The sequence below is a fragment of the Phocoena sinus genome, chromosome 10, assembly GCF_008692025.1.
Source record: "Phocoena sinus isolate mPhoSin1 chromosome 10, mPhoSin1.pri, whole genome shotgun sequence".
Lineage (NCBI taxonomy): Eukaryota > Metazoa > Chordata > Mammalia > Artiodactyla > Phocoenidae > Phocoena > Phocoena sinus.
Window position 1 is genome coordinate 5,523,731 of NC_045772.1, and position 20,214 is coordinate 5,543,944.

General features: G+C 52.7%; 1 protein-coding gene across 3 annotated transcripts in view; it reads left to right on the forward strand.

Moving 5' to 3' along the window:
• The first annotated feature begins 8,278 nt into the window (after positions 1-8,278).
• Positions 8,279-20,214, forward strand: part of SULT4A1 (sulfotransferase family 4A member 1) — a 31,266-nt gene continuing 19,330 nt past the window's right edge. For all 3 annotated transcript variants that reach the window (XR_004351920.1, XM_032646794.1, XM_032646795.1), the window contains exon 1: positions 8,279-8,511. Coding sequence is in view for 2 of the 3 variants with exons in the window: in XM_032646794.1 (XP_032502685.1) it covers positions 8,343-8,511 (169 nt within the window). In the remaining variant the exon portion in view is untranslated. The remainder of the gene's footprint in view (positions 8,512-20,214) is intronic.

Consider the following 20,214-nt stretch of genomic DNA (forward strand, 5'->3'; position numbering starts at 1 on the left):
AGCCCATGCCTTACGACCACTCCTCAGGGACATCCCCAACCCAGGCAGTCTGCTCCGTAGGCTCCAGCCCCTTGCTTGTCCAAGTCCCTCTAGGCACATGGGGTCCAGCCCTGCCCTCAATATGATATGACCAGCGCCAGGCCTGAATTGCCTTTCACCTCCCACCTCCCGGTCACTGCACCCTATTGATGTGGCCTCAGAATGAATGAGCTTGGTTTGAGCAACCCCTGTGGATTTCACCGAGCCACCATCCACCAACAGTGCTTTGCTCTTCCTTTAGCCTAAAGATGGTTCAGCTGACAAAGCAGACAGCCCAGGAGCTGATCCAGGTCAGAGCTCCCTGACGTGTTACCTTTACGGCCTCCTGACACAGCCCTGAGGTGTTACAGAGCAGAGGAGGGATCCTGGGTTCTGAATTCAGGTCGACTCAGGTTTGAGTCCCATCTCTGCACCTTAGCGTTGAAGTGACCTAGGGAAATCCCCTTACCTGTCAGAGCCTCAGTTTCCCCCTGTATAAAATGGACACAACAGCATATGGAATATTTACTTGAGAAAATTAAGCGCTCCTTGCAGACTACATCATGTGGTAGGGATTGCTGCTCAGAAAGGGAGAGCAGGGAGTGATAGTGCATTAGCTACACTTCTGCTTTGTGTTAGGCATCCGACTAGGAGGACCTCTGGGCTCCCCTGGTGCCTCATACTGACCCTGGGTGGGGGAGAGTCCAGACAAAAGTCAGGGGAGCTGAGATGGGGGCCAGGACCTTTATGATGTCAGAGCCCTCCCGGACCCTGCACCACGGTGTCCCATCATGTGTGCTAAAGTCATGGGGCCACCACCCTCCTCTTTCTCCTGGGGTCCCAGCCAAGGACCTCTCAGGGCCCTGGGGCCTGGTAGAGCCGCGTGGCTCCATTCTTGAGCCACGTTTCTGGGCTGGCTGCAAGCCCCCCGCCCTGGCTTTCTGAATGCCAGTTGTCTGCTGTGTGTGTCCTGATGCCTGAGGCAGATCTCTGCCCCGACGAGCTCACATGCCTCTATTGCTGTATCTGTGGAGGTAATAGGGAATCTAACCCTCACACGTGCACACCACTTACAGTTTTCAAAGCCAATCATCTCAGTTAATTCTCACAGCAACTCTGGGAGGTAAGCATTATTCTCCCCCATTTTATGGGTGAGGAAACCGAGGCACAGAGAGGTTATGTGCATTGGTAAGTGGTAGAGCTGGAAATGTCCAAGGGCGCTCCAGATAGCAGAAAGATCCCTGGAGCATCACAGCTTCATTGTGCGCCTGCTCTACGATGCTGGGCGAGTTCTTTCCTCGATCAATTCCTCATTTTTTTGTCTTTAAAACCACTAGTTGGCTTCTAAGGGGCCTCCAGCTCTGCTCTGAGCCCATAACATAGACAGTTAATACCACTGTGGTCAGAGGGAAGAGAGATGATTCCAGGAGGGGATTAGCCACAGAGGAATAGGTTTCTGAACTGAGTCTGTGCGGAAGCCTAGAATTTAGATTGGCGGAAAGCCATTCCAGGAGTGGGGACTGCAGGTGCAGAGGCAGGTTGGGGGTAGCAAGTTAAACAGACAAGGAATCTGAGGCTCAGAGTTGTGACGTGCCTTGTCCCAGGTCCCACAGCAAGTCAGTGGTAGAGCTAGAGTTCTAGCCCAGGTCAGGCTGTGGTTCCATCCTGTCTGCACACTAGAATGCTGGGTAGAAATATTGATGCTCAAGATTCTTCCGCGGAAATTCTGATCTTGAACTAGACCTGTCTGGGCAGGAATGTGGTTGGAGCTTGTAGTCCCTGGGCACTAGTGTCCTCAGGGGCCATCCTGTGGGTATGACCACCTGCCTGAGCCAGTCACCCTGTGACTCAGACTTCCTTAACGTCACCTGTGGCAAGCAGGCTGGTATGTGCCAGTCTGTGTCTGGGGTCACGTGATGCTCGTGGGTGACCTCTGCCCCAGCACTAAATCCTGGCTACGTTAGGCATCCACAGATACCTCAAACCCTCTGAGATTAGCATCCCACCCATAAATCTGAGAATGTACACTAGCTGGATATTTGGTGATGTTAAGAAATAATCATTGCTTTTTAGTTGTGTTAATGTATTGGGAATGTATTTTCAAAGAGTTCTTATCTTTTAGAGATCTGTGTCAAAATGTTTGTGAAAGAAGTGATATAATACATGAGTTGCTTCAAAATAATCTGAGTGGGGAGGGGTGGGTGAGAGCTGATGAAACCTGAGTTGCTATCCGTTGACAGTGGGTGATGGGTACACATTGATATAGAAGTTCATCATAATATACTCTTTAATTTTGTATTTGTTTGACATTTCCTTAATAAAAGAGAACGTAACCTTAAAGATTTGATAGTACATACAAATAGGAAAATACGCATCAACATAGAACGTAAAACAAAGCACAATCAGGGTCCCTGGGTGTTGTGGCTAACCCAGAGCGCCAGATTGGGAGGCCCTTAGGATCTGGTGAGCGGGGCGCTTTCAGCACCGCGGACAGCGGCCGGCGCCGGCTTCCCTGCCTCTTTGCAGCCTTAGGGATCTCAGAGGGCAGAGAACTTCCAGATCTGTATTACTTAGGAAGAGTCTCTGCACGACAAAAGACTATCCAGCCTCTTAAATACCCCCAGATAAGGGACGTTCACTACCCACGGGGAAGACCAGGCCTTGGTGGACGGTTTTGGCTCATAAGAAGCTTCTGTTTCCTGCTCTTTAAGGATACCTTTGTCAAAAATGAATCAATCATATATATGTGTGTCTATTTCTGGGCTCTCCGTCCTTCCGTTTATTTATGTCTATGCTTATGCCAATCCCACACTGTCTTGATTGCTAGTTTTAAGGTAAATAGCTTTATAGTAAGTCTTGAAATCAGGTAGTGTGGTAGTGTGAGCCTTCCAACTTTGCTATTCTTTTTCAAAATAGTTTTGACTATTCTAATTATTTTGCTTTTCCATATAGATTTTAGAACCAGCTTGTTAATTTCTATAGAAAAGCCCACTGGGACTTTGCGTGGGGGTGCATAGACTCTGTACATGAATTTTGAGAGGAAGAGGCATCGTAACAGAGTTGAGCCTCCCAATTGATGCACAGGGTATATGTCTCCATTTCTTTAGGTTTCCTTTAATTTATCTCCTCCATGTTTTGCAGCTCTTGTTGTACAAATCTTGCACGTTCTCTTAGATTTATTCCCAAGCACTTAACGTTTTTTGATGCTATTGCAAATGGTATTTTAAAAATTCCGATTTTCAATTGTTTTTGCTAGTATGTAGAAATAGAATTGATTTTTGTTTGTTGGCCTTGTGTCCTATGAGCTTGCTAAACTCATTTATTCACTCTAGTTGCTTTTTTTGTAGAGTTCTCAGGGTTTTCTACGTTAACAGAGGTTTTTCTTTAGATTTCTATTCTGAAAAAATTAAACCCAAAGAAAAGGTACAAGAAGTAATACAACTGTGGTAGGCAGAAAAAAACCTCCCCCCACCAAAATATGTCCATGTCCCAATGCCCAGAACCTATGAATATGCTATATGTCAGAGGGAATTAAGGTTGCAGATGGAATTAAGGTTGCTAATCAGCTGACCTTAAAATAGATTATCCTGGATTATTTATTGGGTAGACCTAATATAATTATAAGGGACCTTAAAAGTGGAGGAGGTAGGTAGAAGGAGAGTCAGTATCAGAGTAACATGACGTGAGAAAGACTAAACCCGGCATTTATGGCCTTGAAGATGGAGGAAGGGACTGACCACGAGCCAAGGAAGTGGGCGGCCTCTAGCGGCTGGAAAAGGCAAGAAACTGGCTTCATCCCTAGAGCCTCCAGAAAGGAATGGCGCTTTGCCGACACCTTGATTTTAGCATAGTGACACGTGCATTAGACATATGACCTACATGGAACTGTAAGATAATAAATTCGTGTTGTTTTAAGCCACTCAGTTTGTGGTAATTCATTACAGCAGTAATAGAAAACTAATACAACAATGAAATTATACCATCACCTACATTCACCAGCTGTGGCATCTGCCGCATTTTCCTTCTCTCTCGATGTATATATACACATGCACTCAGAGTGTCATAATTGTTCCTTTTTTTTTTTTTTTTTGGCAGAACCGTTTGAAAATAATTTGCGGACATAATTATACCCTCCCAAATACTTCAGCATGTAACCCCCAAGAAAAAGAACATTCTTTTACATACCCACAGTACAGCTTTAAAACTCATGAAATTTAAAATTAATACAATATTACCAGCTAATATAGAGTCCATATTCATATGTTGCAAATTGTCCCAGGAACGTCCTTGTCAATTATTTTTACTCTCCTTTTATCTAGAACAGTTCTTTCAACTTTTTTCTTTTTTTTTTGTCTTTCATGACGTTGACATTTTTGAAGAGTACTGGTCAGTTGTTTTACAGACTGTCCCTTGGCTTAGGTCTTGTATTTTGTCCTCATTATTAGATTCAGGATATGAATTTTGGGTGGGAAAACCACATAAGTGATTCTGTGTCCTTCTCAGTACATCATATCAGGAGGCACAGGTGTCAGTTTGCCATACAAACTGGTGATGTTAATTTTGATCATTTGGTTAAGATGGTGTCTGCCAGATTTCTTCTCTATAAAGTTATCCTTTTTCCTTTGTTATTGATAAGTAATATGTGGGTAGATGCACTGAGATTGGAAAGATACATTTTCCCCGACGATTCTTCACCCATTGATGGTTTTCGCTTCACATGATATACTTATCTGCTTCATTATTATTATTATTATGACTGCAAAATTGTGATTTTATAACTCCATCATTCCTTCTATATTTCTTAGTTGCCATTTTACTGAAAAGAAGACCTTTTTCTTTTTTCCTCATTCATTCATTTGTTTTTCTTAGTTTCAGTATGGAAGTTCTTTTTTCCCACTGTTCCTTTCCTAATGCATTTTAACGTATACCCATTAAAAATATTTTTGTTTAGCTTAAATACAGATATGCATACACAAAGTAGATTGTTATTTAGGTACAAAGTACATACACAAATCTTGTGTACGCCTCAATAATTTTTTTACATGTACAACTATATAGGACATAATTTGCAGGTCCCAGTGCAAGGTTAAAATGTAGAGCCATTAATGTAATGGCATTAAAACATGCCATTAAAATTGCTAAAATATAAAACTTTTTGCTTTCTTCCACAATCTCTCAGCCTATCATGATGTTTTTAATTTTCTATTTAATGCCACTCTCTCCAAAACCGGGGTACTCATGGGGTACCTGCAGACCTTCACAGGAGCCTGGGGCACCCAGCCCATGACTTCCAGAGCAGCCCATTGGCTGTCCATGTCCTCCTGTCAGCTGTGGGGCTGAGGCATCTTGCCCTGGCTGGGAGCGAAGACCTCAAGCCAGGCATCACCCCTTCCCGCTGGCTTGATGTCCCAAGGGAATTGCAACATCCCCACCAGAGGAATGGATACCTGAACCGATGGTGGGAGGGAGGCTCATCTTTGTTGATTCATCCACCAAATGTACCGGGGTGCCGTCAGTTTAGGACAGAGAAGACAGGGATGGTTTCTATCATGCCCCACTCTGAGATGCCATGGGGTGTCAACATCAGACCTGACCCTCGTGGCGCTGGCCCCAAGTCCCCATGGCCACAGGGTTGGGACACTAGAGAACAGAGGAGTGGGCAGTCAAGACCTTGGAAGGTGGCAGGAGGTGGGACCTCCCATGAGCCAAGGCTCCAAGCCCTCAGCACATGCCTCATTGACCATCAGACTTCACTTATAAAGCACAAGTTCCAAGATAAAATTATTAAGAATTTTAAGATGCTGACCACACACAGAGCATTAAACCCCAAGTGCAGGGCCCTTCTGACTCCCCTGGTTGCATGACCATGAAGCAGACCCTGTGTCTGCATCTGTATCTATATCCACATCTATATCCATCTATACTTATGCGTATATCACCTTGTGGCCATCACTGAGAGCGAGATATAATGTTTCCAATACTCTGGAGGGTACTCTTGTGTCTATTCCCAGTCAACCTCCTCCCGCTGCCCCAAATTAAACATTTTTCTGACCTCTGACCGTAGTTTTGTTTGTCCTTGAATTGTATATGGATGGAATCATATTGCCTTTTGTGTTTGGCTTCTTTCGCTCATCATTTTGACTGTGAAATTCACCTGTGTTGTTGCATATACCAGTAATTCTTTTTTTAAATCACTATGTAGTAAGAATTCCATTGTATGAATACATCACAATTTATCCAGCCTAATGTTGATGGACATTTGAATTGTTTCCAATTCTTGTCTAACATGTGCAAAGTGCTCCTCATTTGATCTTTCAAACCAGCTCCTGTGTTCTTTTGACCTATTCCCATCATTTTTGACAGTTTCTTCTTATTTTTTTTTTTGCCCCCAAAGATATTTTAGGCTCATCTTGCACTTTCTTTGCCCAGCTGTGGAATTAGTCTTTTCTCCAAGAAACCCTGGTTCCTTTTGGTGGGAAGTATTTAGAAACCAAGTTTTGGACACTGACTGTGCCTAGTATTGCTGGAATACAGAACCTAAAGGCCTTTTCAGCAAAGATAAGAAATAGATAGTTTTTCAAATAATAAATTCATGTCAATACCTTAGACCCCAATCTAAAAAGAGCAAGGGTTCTCCCTTGCTCTTCCATAGTGAGAACCTCACCTGAAACATCAGCTTATTCATTCACTCAATTCCTCTAGCCTTTGGCTACCTGTCTTTGTGCCATTACCTAATTGTTCTTAACAATGTCTTGGTGCTTGGAATCTTCTCTTTCATTTTTGTAAAGACATCCTTGGGACTTCCCTGGCGGTCCAGTGGTTAGGGCTCTGCGCTTCCACTGCAGGGGGCATGGGTGAGTTAATGCTCTCCTTGTTCTCTCCATCCACCGTGTACATGTGGCCCACACCTCTCAGCCCACGTGTGTGGCTCCCTTGCCAGACTGCAAGTGTCTCAGTCCAGGGGACGAAGGAGAGAGAGCAAGTAGGTCCTGTCCACCTGCTCTGCTCTGGATTCTTGCTGGTGTAGTTTTCTCTGTCCTCTCAACTACAGTACCTAGGGGTAGAGATTATTGTTCCCTTTTCAAAGCCAGGGACACTGAACCTCAGAGAATTAGGCCAGGACATTATCGTTTTCATCTTTGTGTTCCCCTAGGCACACAGTAGGTGCTTAATACAGGCATACCTCGGAGATATTGCAGGAATGGTTCCAGACCACTGCAATGGGGCGAATACTGCAATAAAGCTAATCACACGAACTATGTTTACACTGTGCTGTAGTCTATTAAATGTGCAATAGCATAATTTCTTGTAGAAAAAGAATGTACATGACTTAATTAACAACTACTTTATTGCTAAAAATTGCTAACCATCATTTGACAATGCAGGGTTGTCACAAACGTTCAATTTGTAAAAAAACAGAACATCTGCAAAACACAATAAAATGAGGTATGCCTGCATCTGTTTCTTGAGTGAATGGTTGAGGGATTGTACTAAAGCCTCTATAGAATCCTGTTGTTCTCAAAATGTGGTCTGCATAAGAAGTACGTTTTAAATGCAGATTTGCGGGGCACGATCCCAAGAGCCTTGGATATCCCGAGGTCTGCGGCTTGGCCCTGGGAATCTGCAATTAACAGCCCCCTTTCCGCCCAGGATATTGTGAAGCATCTTATTCACAGCTCCCATTACGATCTGAAATTATCTCCGTTGTTCACAAATGTAAGCTCCAAGAGGAGCCAGTCTCACTGGTCGGGAACCTCGACCAGAGTCTGGTACAGATCGGATGTTCCCTAAATATTTGTTGAATAAATGAATTAATCTTCAAGGTCACTCCTAGCTGGAGTATTTCTGTGTTGAACGCTTGCTGAATGACGGAGTCACTAGGTTAGTGAATGTACGCGTGACGGAGGTGATGTGGACGGAGGGCTGGGAGGAGGACGGCGGACAGAGGTCTTGGTCGGCCCTCGGGGCGGCTGGGTGGCTGCTGCCGGGTGTGGGGCGGGTCGGGCCCGGAGGCCCCACTACCGCAGGTCTGCGGAGGGCAGCCGGCGCGCGTCGGGCGGGGCCATGACGTCATACCCGCGGAGCGCGGCTTCCACGCCGGCTTGGGCGCCGCGGCGTCGTGACGTCACGGCCACGGAGTGCCTTCGCCAGCGCCGGTTGAGGCGGGGCGCGGGCCGGGCGGCGCCGTGACGTCACGCCTGCAGAGCGCCGCGCGGCGGCTGGGGGTGGCGGGCGCGGGTGAGGGCGCGGGTGAGGGGCGCGGGCCGGGAGCGGGCGGCGCGGCTGCGGGGCCGGGCTGTGGCGGCGGCGGCGGCGGCGGCGGCATGGCGGAGAGCGAGGCCGAGACCCCCAGCACGCCGGGCGAGTTCGAGAGCAAGTACTTCGAGTTCCATGGCGTGCGGCTACCGCCCTTCTGCCGCGGGAAGATGGAGGAGATCGCCAACTTCCCGGTGCGGCCCAGCGACGTGTGGATCGTCACCTACCCCAAGTCCGGTGAGCCCCGGGCAGACCCCGCCCGGCTCTGCGGCGCGCCCGCGTAGACGATGCGCCAGCGCCGGGGGCTTCCCGTCGGGGGCGGAGGGCGAGGGCGCGGTGCCCAGAACCCGACCGGGCGGGGTGGGGGGTGGTCGGCCAGCGTTTGGGGAAACCAGTCTTTGGAGGTGGGCCCCGGTGCCCATGGCCAGCTAGCGTCCCGTGGGGATGGAGCCGGTTTGGCAGGAGCTGCCAGGAGGATAGGCCCAGGCCCATCACCCTTCCCTGCTTTCGCTCCCGTTGTCCAACTGGCTGTGTGACCTTGGACAGTCACTTAACCTCTCTGTTCCTGGGCCCGTTCAGCCTTTGATGAGCGCAGAGTCCTGGTGGTGATCTGGGAAGGGGATAAAAGGGACAGCAGGGCTGTGTGCGTCCCTCATTTCCTGCGTGGGTACCGGGTGGGGGATGGGACTGGCCGTGCCCGGAATGCGTGCCTGGTGTGTTCCCTTGTTTCAGGGCCGCCTCCATCACCCTGGTGTCGGGCAGAACCCAGGGCATTCACATTTCCTAGCATTAACTGATGTCATTTTCATGACAACCGTGTACGGTAGAGGTGATCATCCCCACTTTACAGTCTAGGAACTGAGGCTCAGAGAGGGGAAGTTGCTTGCCCAAGGTCACACAGCTGATGAGTGGCAGAGCAGAGATTTAAAGCCAGGCTGGTCTGTGCCCGGGACCTGATATAAGACATTATCGTGTACTGCCTTCTGAGGTTCGTAGGGAAAAGAAGCAGCTTTCCTGTTTGATCGTTCCTGCAGGTTTCGATTGCTGCCGCTGAATTGGAGAGGCAGGGAGACGCCTGAATCCAGACAGTGCAGTGCGTCTGATGCCTGGTGTGGAGGGGGGCAGCCTGGAGGTCGTGTTGGAGGAGCAGGGGGGTAGCTTGCGGGAAGAGCTGTACACTTGGCTGTCCCAGCTGTGCAGGGTCCCAGACACCCGAGGAGTACGCCCGGTCCTCCGAGGAAGGTTGGAGAAGGGGCTGTCAGTGGAGGGTGGGGAAAAGTCTGGAGGTGCTGCTGAGCCATCCTTGGGAAGAAGGAAAGGAAGGAGGTATGGGGATTCAGAATTGGTCAGATTTTAGAGCCACAGATACCATTCCTACATGTAAGACCACCCCCCCACCCAGCTGGGTGTGGTGGGGCTGTACTTTGAACCCTCACGTTAAGTGGGATCAATAAAGACTAAAAACTGTCTCATGTTAGTTTAGGGCAGGGTTTGCCTCCCTGTGAATTGTGAGGAACTTGGTTTGGGGTGTTCCTGAGGGTTTTGGAATTGCAGATGAGCGTTTGTGGTTCTGTGCCCTCCCTCCATTTCATGGCAAGGAGATGGCGGGTGAGAAGTTAAGTAGCTGGCAGGCTGGGGGAGGACCAGGCTTAGAGCTTTGTTGAAAAGCATGTACTTGGGGCTTCTGGGGGATCCTTTAGAGGGGCCCTGCACTGGGGGCCTGCTGGGGTTCTTTCTGGGCACCTCGATGGGGAATGAGGTGTAGGTTTAAGGAAGTTTTCTAGGTAACCAAAACTCACATCTTGTTTGTAACTTGCATCTTTCAGAGACAAACAAAAACATATCCTAGAGTTTTTCACAAGGAGAGTAAACACGTGGCTCTTTCTTTTGGTGACGGAGAATCCAACGGTGGCCAGAGATCCTTGTGTGGGGTCCCTTTGCACAGAGCCCCAGGGAGCCTCCTTTTTAAAACTTAAAAAATGTTTTCCACAGACCTTATAGCCTTTCCAGGCCCTCGTTGTTTGTCCGTCTGCCCCCTGCCTGCTCCTTTTATCTTTTACCTTCTACCTGAGGGCTGGGCAGCCTGAAGACTCCCTTGTTAGAACTATGTGAGCCAGGAGCAAATGACAGTAGTAACTGCACAGCTGACTACCTGCCGTGCTTTGTCGCTGTGTGTGTTCGTCATCACAGCAAACTCGCTTCAGAGCTCTCTGCTCAGAGGTGGTCTCCCCTTTCACAGGTCGGGCACGGAGCCTCTGGGAGGTGAAGTGACGTGCTCAAGCTCACGTGCCCGGTGTGAGGCTTGTTTGAGCTGACCACGAGCCCAGGAGTAAAGGAGAAGCAGAGTCCTGGGTTTTGTGTAGGCCAGTATCTTCTGTTCCTTCTTTGCTTTCTTCCTGGTTCTCGACCTTGGCCCAGTCCATCCTTCTCATCCAGTTTGTGGGATGGTGACAGGATAGGTGAGATGTTTTCTCAGGAAGGATGACCTGCACTAGCTGAAACCAGTGCTTCTGAAGATCCCCCGTTCCCCCAACCCACACTGCCTGTAAAGTTCATTACACGAAATGATCACGAAGGGGACTGAAGAACTGGTCCCAAAGATCTGCCCGAAAGGTTTTCTCTCGACCGGAGGACGAGGGCCCTGGAAGTCATCTCCAGCGGCAGCTGATGCAACAGGAGGGGCAGTCTGGGGGGGGCAGGATCTGGGTTCTCCCAAGTCGTTGCCCCTGGGTGATTCTGAGCCCCTGTTTCCCCTGCTGTGAAATCCACATCATAAATTGCATAGTTGGAGAGGCGACTCTGGCTCTGGGATCCTTGGAGGGACTGTTACTTTGAACACAGGCCATTCGCACTTTGTGATGGGACCTGGGATGCCCTAGGAACAATGAAGCGGCCCCTTGGCGAGTCCCGTATGCCAGGTGCTCTGCCATGTTAATCCAGAGGCTCAGAGAAGGCAGGAACTTGCTCAGAGTCACACGGCTGCTGAAGGACAGTCAGTCTAGTCAGGTCCCCTGGTCCGCAGCCAGCCTTGCCCCTTCCCCTCCAGAGGAGGACAGCCAGACTCGGGCCTCAAGGCGGAGGGAGGCTCCCACCTTCTCTTGTGCGCTTTGGGATGGAAGTCGCAGGGCACTTTGGGATTTTAGGGTTTTTGTCACTGCTCTGAGTCACGTGAACTTCAGGTGGCCCAGTTCACGCTTCCTTTCCCTTCCCGTCCCTTCCCTCCCCCACTTCTCCTCCCCACCAGGAGTGGATTTGTAGGAGGCACTGGTGCTTAGAGATTAAGCGCCTGGCTTTGGAGCTGGAAGGCCTGGGTTTGAACGCAGCTGTGCTACTTACCTGCTGGATGGCCCCGGACAGATGACATCACCCCTCTGAGCTGGGCTTTCCTCGGGGATAGGAGAAACCACCTCAGCGCCTTGCCGGGTGGCTGTGAGGATGAGTGAGATGGTGGGCCAGGGCTCCTTCCCGTCCCGGATGCACCGTGAGCACAGGAAAGGCTCGTGCTGTTGATGCCAGCTTTCACTCCCTGAGCGCCCGCGGCGCCCAGACGCTTTCCTAGGTGCCGGGGGTGCAGAGCAGAGTCCCATCTGGTGCCTGCCCTCAGTGAGCGCTCAGTCCGCTGGGGGACAGGCAGCTGTAGGGTGGTTGGTGCTGGGACTGGGGCGAGTAGTCAGGACTAGCAGAGGCCCCTCCTTGCCTTGCAGGGGACCACGGGGCCCCTTGGGTTTCCAGTGCCCAAGTCTAGGAGGTCTTAGTGAACTTGCAGGTGGCCCCAGGGTCCCTTGTCCACCCTGCCCCCTCTGGTGGGGAACTGGGGTTCACAGGGCAGGGGACGTCTGGTGGTAAAGGTAGTAATAAGTGGATCCTGCTTTTTTCCCACAGCACGTCACTACTTCTAGAACTTTTTTCTGTTTCTGACGTTTGAGCTCGGGTGACAGGTTAGGACTGTGCTGTCTGATACAGGAGCCTCTAGACACAGGTGGGTACTGAAGTTTAATGAATTGAAATGAAATAAAATTAGAGATTCGGTTCCCCGGTGGCAGTCGCCACATTTCACGAGCTCAGGAGCCGCATGGCTAGCGGCTCTCGTGTTGCGCAGCACGGATGTCAGCTGTGTCCATCCTCACGCTGGTTCACACCGCGACACCAGCAGTGGGAGCCCCTTGTGCCTTCTGAGGGGGACCCTTCTCATTGTCGCTTGCTGGTCGTCATCCGTTCTTATAGCCTCTTTGGTCCCAGGATGTTGAGTGTTGAACCCAGTTGTGTCTGGGAGACGTCTTGTGTCTGCCCCCGGGGTCCCCAAGGTCGTGGAGACTGGCTCTGGAGCATGCTCTGTGGCTCGGGCAGAGCACCCACCTCCTGACTTCCCTTTCCTTTTGGTTCCCGCCTGTCTTGAAGTGTATCCTCATTCTCCTGTCACTGATGAGGAGGGAAGCAGCGCATCACTGCTGGGGAGGGGGGAGCATCTGGCGCCAGCTCTAGCCCTGTCACTGTGCGACTGCAGTTTGCTCATGAAATATGAGAGGGTTGGGCCTGATGGGTTCATGTAAGTCTTAAATGTTAAGACACCTGGGGCGGGGAGGCCCACAGGCCCCAGGCTGGAAGAGCTCTTCGTTTTCTTTGACTGTGTCTGTCACCATGCCCAGGAGAGGGGGGCTCGGGAAGTGTCATGAATGAGGTGACGCTGTCCTCAAGGAGCCCGCAGTGATACTGGGAAGCCAGGCCCCTGATGCCGAAAGCTGTCTGACAGGCCAGGGTGGTCATTCCCAGGGTCAGGTCAGGGGCCCAGGCAGGAGGAGGATCACTGGGGGCCTGCATGGAGGAGGTGGGCAGGGAGCCGGCCATGAGGGCAGGTGGGATTACCAATCGCAGCTACTCCCTCTCCCTTGTTTGAGCCTCAGAACAGTCCTGTGTTCTCGCGACTGTTTCCTTTTTTGGATAGAAACAGGCCCAGTGAGGGGAAAGGGCGGTATCGGCATGTGAGTGTACAGTTTTCACTTGTAGACGGTGGAGAGGAAGCAGCCACGGGAAGAGCTGGCAGAGGGACAGTGGGGATGGGAACCGGCGCCCACCCAGCATCCATTCTGTGCCAGACGCTCCCCAGGTTTTCACATGCAGTTACCGCATTGCACTTTCCCACAGTCTGGGGAGGAGACTGGTCTCGAATGCGGATCAGGAAGCAGCCTGCAAGGTTTCAGGGAGGGACTTGTCACCCACCCTGAGCTCATGTTTGTGCCAAGATCAGGGTGACCGTCCCTCCCTTCCAGCGACACAGGGTGATGAGTGCTCCTTAACCCAGTGCTCAGTTCCCCGCTCCCTGGGAGAGCGTGCAGACGCCTGAAGAGGTACCAGGAGGTTTGAGCAGGACAACTGCCTACTTCCTCTCCCCTCTCCCCTCTCCCTCCCCTTTGCTCTTACTCAGCATGTTTTTACATAATGAAGAGGGCTTGCAATTGGGGAAGGAGGGGGCAAGTCCAAGCGCCTGGGTTGGCCAGGGGAACATTCTTCTCATCGCTGTATGGGGCTTGGGAGAGAGAGCCTCGAGAGGCACCCATAGGATTCTGGAGGAAGGAGCAGGGCCTCCGGGAAGAGCATCTTTCTGATACCAGTGGAACAGGAAGAGACCCCCGGCCCCACTCTGAGCTCCAGGGTCTCATCCGGGCTTCTCATTTCTCATTCCCCCTAGACAGTGACGGCTTCTCCGCACTCCCCTACCCTCCGCCCCCACATGCACTTTGTTACTTGCTTCTGTGGCTCCTGCACCCAGTAAAAGCTCTCAGGTCCGTCTACGCTCTCAGCCCTCGAGACGGTCATGGGACCCTTCCTGTCTGACCTGGACTATTGCGTGGCCTCCCCCCTTGGTTCACCTTTCACTCTGCAGCAGAGGTGACCTCTTAGAAACACAAACCTGACCTCGGGCAGTCCCTCGTTACACATCTTCGCTGCCCCGCCCCCCCGCATTGCCTTCAGTCAACGGTAAACTCCACTCTGTAGCCCATCGTCCTGTGGTCTGATTTCACCTGGTCTGCCCCCTTTCTCACCAGCCACATAGGACTGTCTGAACACGCCTGCTTCCTTCTTCCCTCCAGTCTTTCTCCCTCTGTCTGGTGTGCTCTTCCCCTCCCCCCTCTTCCTCTCCTTTTCCTTCCCTCTGATTACCTGATGAGGACTTCCCGTTTTCCAGCTCCTCTCATCTGTTCATTGTGGGACTGAACATCCTCCCGTGCCTCCCTCCTATCTTTCAGCACTTTAGAGCTGCCACTCCATTGTCTCCTGGCTTGCATCGCTTCTGTTGAAAAGTCAGCTGTGATTCTTTGTTCCTTTCGGAATGGCCCTTTTTATCCCCCCGGTTGCCTTCAAGATTTTCTCTTTACCTTTGATTTTCAGCGCTTGAATATTATGTGTCTAGGTATGTATTTTTTCAGGGAGGGGGATGCTTACTCTGCTTGGGGTTCTCTGAGCTTCTTGGATCTATGGTTTGATGCCTTTCCTACTTTTGGATGAATTCTCAGCCATTATCCCTATGAATATTTCTTCTGTCTTCTCTTCTTTTGAGATTCCAATTACATATGTGTTAGATTGTTTGATACTATCCTATAGCTCTTGTATATTCTATTTTTTCACCCTTCTTTTCTCCTTGTGTTTCAGCTTGGGTAATTTCTGTTGACCAATCTTCAGGTCAACACATTTTTGACCAGAGGTGTATTATGGCCACGGACGTTAGTTTCTGCAAAAATCCCCCGGTCAGTAATGTGTTAACTGATTCTTCCGCTGTGTCAGGTCTACTGATGAGCTCACTGAAAGCATTCTGTATTTCTGTTATCGTGTTTTTATTTTTCCTCTCGTATCTCATTGTTTTGGTAGCTTCCATCTCTCTGCTGAAATATTCATCTGTTTATGCATTTTGTCCATCTTCTCCATGAAATCCTTTAACATTTTAATCAGATTAATTTTAAAGTCTGATTCTGTTGATTGTTTTGTTTCTTGACTGGGATATATATGTGTGTGTGTGTGTGTGTGTGTGTGTGTGTGTATATATATATATATATATATATATAATTTTTTTTTCTTTTCTTAATGTGTAGTACTTTTTGATTGAATGCTGGACACAGTGTGCCCACATTAGAGATTGGAGTCAGTTGTATTTATGCTTGGAAATGGGCCTGGCTTTTCTTGCCATTAGTGTAGGTGGTGAGTCAGTCTGGTAGGAGGAGGGCTGTGTTTGGATTCTGTTGTCCCTCTGGGCACTTGAGTGACGACTGGTTTTAATTCCTATAGCATCACCTTGTGCTTTGCGTGGGAAGCTGAGTTTCCAGAGGGTCTTTCCTCAGTGTTTCTTCCCTACCCTCAGCTCTTGGTCTGAGTCTCAGAGGGGTTTCTCCCCACACCCTGTCTCCTACCTCAGGGGTGGACTGCTGTTTCTGGTTGCTCTGTTGCTGGCTGAGAGGGGAAGGTTCTGAGGGGAGGTCCTCTGTCACCTGGTCCAGCTGCAGCCTTAGGCAGGCCCTGGGTTCCTGGGTCTTGGTAGGGCTTTCTCAGTGATGCCCTTAGTGGCAGCCAGCTCTGCCTTGATGGTGGGTCTTGCGCAGGAAAGAGTTTCCTGTTCCTCTTTCAGCATTTGGGGGTCTCAGAGCCCAGGGGCAAGTTCCTACCTCTCCCGCAGGGGCAGAGTTCTTTTCTTTCACCCAGTCTCCAGCCGTGTTGGGTCTTCACCAGCGCCCTGGGGGGTAACAGGTTTTGCTGCCCCTCCCCCAATGGCTTAATGCATTCTTCCCATAGAGGAGAAGAGTCCCAGCAGGTTTCTTTCCTTTTCCTGCAGCCATGATGTTGAGGAACGCTGTCTCCACCCTGCCACCCCTCATCTTTCTCACGAGCACCTAGTAGGTCTGCAGAAGAGCGTCTGCTTGGTGCCAGCTCTCCCCTTGTGTCTCTTGCTCTGCAAGCCCGCCGTCAGCCTTTGCACTCTGGGGAAATTCCAGCCGGATTCTTCTTTCCTGCGTGCGTGGCGCCTGGCTTCTCCTCCCCCTGGCCCGTCCTCCTGGGGTTCCAGTCTCTTGGCTGCCCCGCAGCTTCAGCTCTCTGACGGACTTGAGTCAGGTGGGGTCTGGCAGCTTGTCTGGCCGTTGCCAGTTAGTGTCGGGCCGTGCTCCTCCCAGCTCTCTGCACCCTGGCTGGGGCGGCACTGCTTCCCGCTGTCCTGATGGTCAGGCGAGGCGGTGGCCGTGTCTGCAGCTTCTGGGGGGCAGACAGGGTCTGGACAGAGTGATGCTCTGCTGTTAGCAGCGGGTGGGGACCCAGCTGGGGCTTCTGGAGCACGTTAGGGCAAGTGCAGGGGCCGTCAGGAGGCAGAAGCCCCCCCAAAGCATGCTTTGCACACTTCCTGGGGTTTCCGGAAGCTAAACAAGTCATTTCCAGAGGGACTGGAGAGCCAGAGAGGCTTGGGCTTCCAGGTGGCTCTCATGAGGCTCAGCTCAGCCTGGGATGAGCCAGGGTCTCCTGGGCCCGCACTCCCACCAGCGCAGGCCGTGGTCTGGTGATGGCACAGATGCTCGAGTCTGCATTGATCCTTCTCAAGCCTCAAGCAGACTGGGAGCTGAGAGCGTGGCCCGTCTCTGTGCCGGGAACGGGGGCGGGGGGGGGGTGTCCTGTCATCCTCAGAGCCTCACGGCCAGAGATGTCCCTTATCAGGTGAGGAACTGAGGCCCGAGGAGAAACGGGCCCGGGCCCTGGGGACAGAGCCCACGGGGGCTGGCTCCGGGGCCCCGGCACGTGGGTCCTGGCGTTTGATCCGTGGGCGGTCCTCCCCTGGGGTGTGGTGGGTAGACCTGCTGGGACGGGCTGAGTCTTCCTGGGGTCCAGGCCTCAGGAAGCGGCCGAGCCGGGATTTCAGATGTGGCCTCTTGAAGCTCGTGCCCACGTGGTCTTGCCTCCCCCATGGGAGGGGCGAGGCCCGGCACGAGGAGGGGGTGAGCCTGGGGCCTGGAAACCTGGAAGCGAGGCTCGGCGTGGAGGAGTGAGGTGGGAGGTGGTCTCAGGAGGTGCGGCAAAGAGGAAGCTAGGAGCGGTACCCTCGGGAGACGGGTGGGCACAGCACGGGGGTCTCCCTCAAGAGGTGGGGGCCGGGCCTCATCCGTCAGCTCCCGCTTCCCAGCAGTGGAGGGTGCTTGGGGCCCAGGGAGAGCGGGTGCAGGAGCTCCTCGTGTGGGGTCTGCCCACCGCACTCCAGGGTGCCGAGATGGGATGGTGGGCGCTGACAGGGTCTGCTGGAGGAGGCATTGTAATGACCTAGGCCCGAATCCGACTTGGGGCAAGGCGCTCAGCCTTCCCGAGTCTCGGTGTGCTCCTTTTCAGATGGGGTGATATCTCGCTGGGCTGCTGGGAGGATCGGATGTGATGATGGGCGTGGAAAGCCTGATACGCTGCTAGCCCTTAATTTCATTTCTTCTCTTTCGTTCCGGCTCCACCCGGAGCATTTTCTGCCTGTGGCTGTGTAAGAGACAGCCCAGACTCAGCGCCTAAAGACAGGGGTTATTACTGTAGCCCAGGGTCCGCTGTCCGGATCTCAGCCCGTGCATCTGCGGGCTGCCTGGGGGCCCTGCGGCAGGCTGGTCGCGGCTGGGGCGGTTCTCATCAGGTGTCCCTGGACCAGGAGGCTAGGCTGGGAGTGTCCTTCCCTTGGCAATGCTAGAAGCACAGAAGAGCAAGTGGGAGCGTGCAAAGCTCTGTGCCTTTGCCTCCCTGGCTACAGCCAGTCCCTGCCGTGCCTGCGATCATGGGGACCCTCTTCTGGGAGGGGCTGTGAAGTCTCAGGGCAGACAGTGTGGGTGGGGCAGGGTGGAGAACTGGGGCTCCTACTGCTGTACCCCCAGCCCCTCCCTGACGCGCTGCATCTCGCTGGTCCGTGCTCCTGTCCTTTGGGTCCCAGGTCGAAGGCTGCTGTTTAAGAAGAGCCTTCCCAGACTTCCCCAGACCCTCCTGGAGGTGGGGCCTCTCCCTCCTGGGGGAGCCGCCCGCTCTGCCTGAGGGGTCGGCAGCCTCTCGGTAGGGGGCTGTGTGCGGGGTCCTGAGTGTGTGTCCGCATCTCTGAACCCAGGAACCCGAGAGCTCAAGGCCCAGGAGAATTTCACCCTAAGGAAACTGAAGGCTGGAGCCTGGTGGCTTCGTCAGGCCCCCCCAGTCGCTGCAGAGCGCGGCTGGGAATGTGGGCCCCAGATGCCAGTCCTCAGCAGCAGGGACTGTGGCAGCCAGGGCTGTCTGGGGATGGGCAGCCTCGCCACCTGGCTGTCGGTCCAGCTGTGTCACAGCATCTGGCATCGCCCCATAGGAGGGACAGTCACACCCAGTGGCCAAGTCTGTTTCCCCTCTGTGTCCAGCAGGGCACAGAGCACAGGCCAGGCTCACTTTCCAGGGTCCAGCCCCGCCTCCCTCTGTCTCACCCTTGCTCCATCCCCAGCTGGGAAGTGGTGGGGTCTGAGGTTAGAGCTTTAGCCTGGAAATGAGAACGTGTGGCTTGTGGCCTTGGTTTTGCTGCCCACTTGCTTTGTGAGCTGTGTGTGGTGTGTGTGTGTATATGTGTGTGGGGTGTGTGTGTGCGTGTGTGGGGTGTGTGTATGGTATTTGGGTGTGGTGTCTGTGTGTGTGTGTGTGCTGCGTGCGTGTGGTGTCTGTGTATATGTGTGGGGGGGCACATGGGCGTGGTGTGTGTGTGTGCGTGTGTGCGTGTGGTGTGGTGTGTCGAAGCACTCTGGTTCTGGAGTCAGACTGTTCTGGGTCCTGGGTTCACGGCCCGCTCGCGTCTGTGGCCCCAGGCAGTTCGCCTCCAAGTCTGCTTTGTCGTGTGTGAGACGTGGCGGCAGAGGCCGCTGAGCGGCCTGTGTGGCTCAGATGGGGAGGGGCCGTGTGAGCTCCTGGCACAGCGCCTGGCACGCTGAGCACCATCCTCAGCTGTCCCTGGGGGCCTGCAGGGCGCCTCGTGTGAGCCAGCCTGGGCCTCTTGTCCCGGTTCCCGTCCACTGCAGCCTGAGACGGGAACCTGTGCCCATCCTTGTTGGGCTCCGTGTCCCCTGTCAGGATTGTCTCGGGAGCTGAGACAGCCCCTGTGAATGTTCCCAGGACGAGGAGGTGCTCAAGGAGAGCAGCTCCCTTTGCTCCTTCCTTTCCAAGGGGCGTGTCCTGGAGGCCTTCTCAGTGTCTGCTGGGTTAGCACGTCCCCCCCACCCCCCGGCAAGGGGCCTGCAGGACCCCAGGCCCGGCTGGTTTGGCAGCTCCGTGGGCGGCAGCTTCATGTGCGCAGCTGTTGCTGTTTCTGAGGGAGCTGGACTGACCCCGGCTGTGACACCTTGACGTCCGGTGCCTGCAGAGTGCCCGTGGGGCAGACTTGAGCACGCCTGCTCATCGCCGCTTCCTCTTCAAACCTCACTACATGACGCTCCAGGAGTAGGAAGCTCTGAGGCCCTCCTCCCAGGGAGAAGGAGAGGTGGAGACTGTTTGGAAGCTCAGATGTGGTGGCTCAGTGTTAGCTGACTTAGTGGGTAGAGAACCTAATGCCAGCAGAGGGCAGCGCAGCCAGCATGTGAACCCCTTCGCTGCAGGGCCCCAGGAATCATGCCCCTCAGGGTGGCCGCCGTGATACGCGGAGGCTGAGAGCAGGCAGCTGTTACAAAGACGGGTTTCTTTGGGGGAAGTTGATCCAGAGAAGCTGTGGGCTTGGGGATGCCATGCAGAGCTACAGGCTGGGGTACAGTGCTCAATTGGAAATGGGGGTCGAATGAAAGCTACATGCTTGAAAGGGAGGTTCCCAGCACCCTCCCCTCCTTGGCTTCTGGGATGCCTGTGGTCCCCCAGGACAGAGAGTGGAGGCATCTTCTCTGGAGAAACTGACCCCAAAGAAAAGACTTACAAATACTTGCGTGTGGGCATCTCCCATCTCAGCTCTGAGGG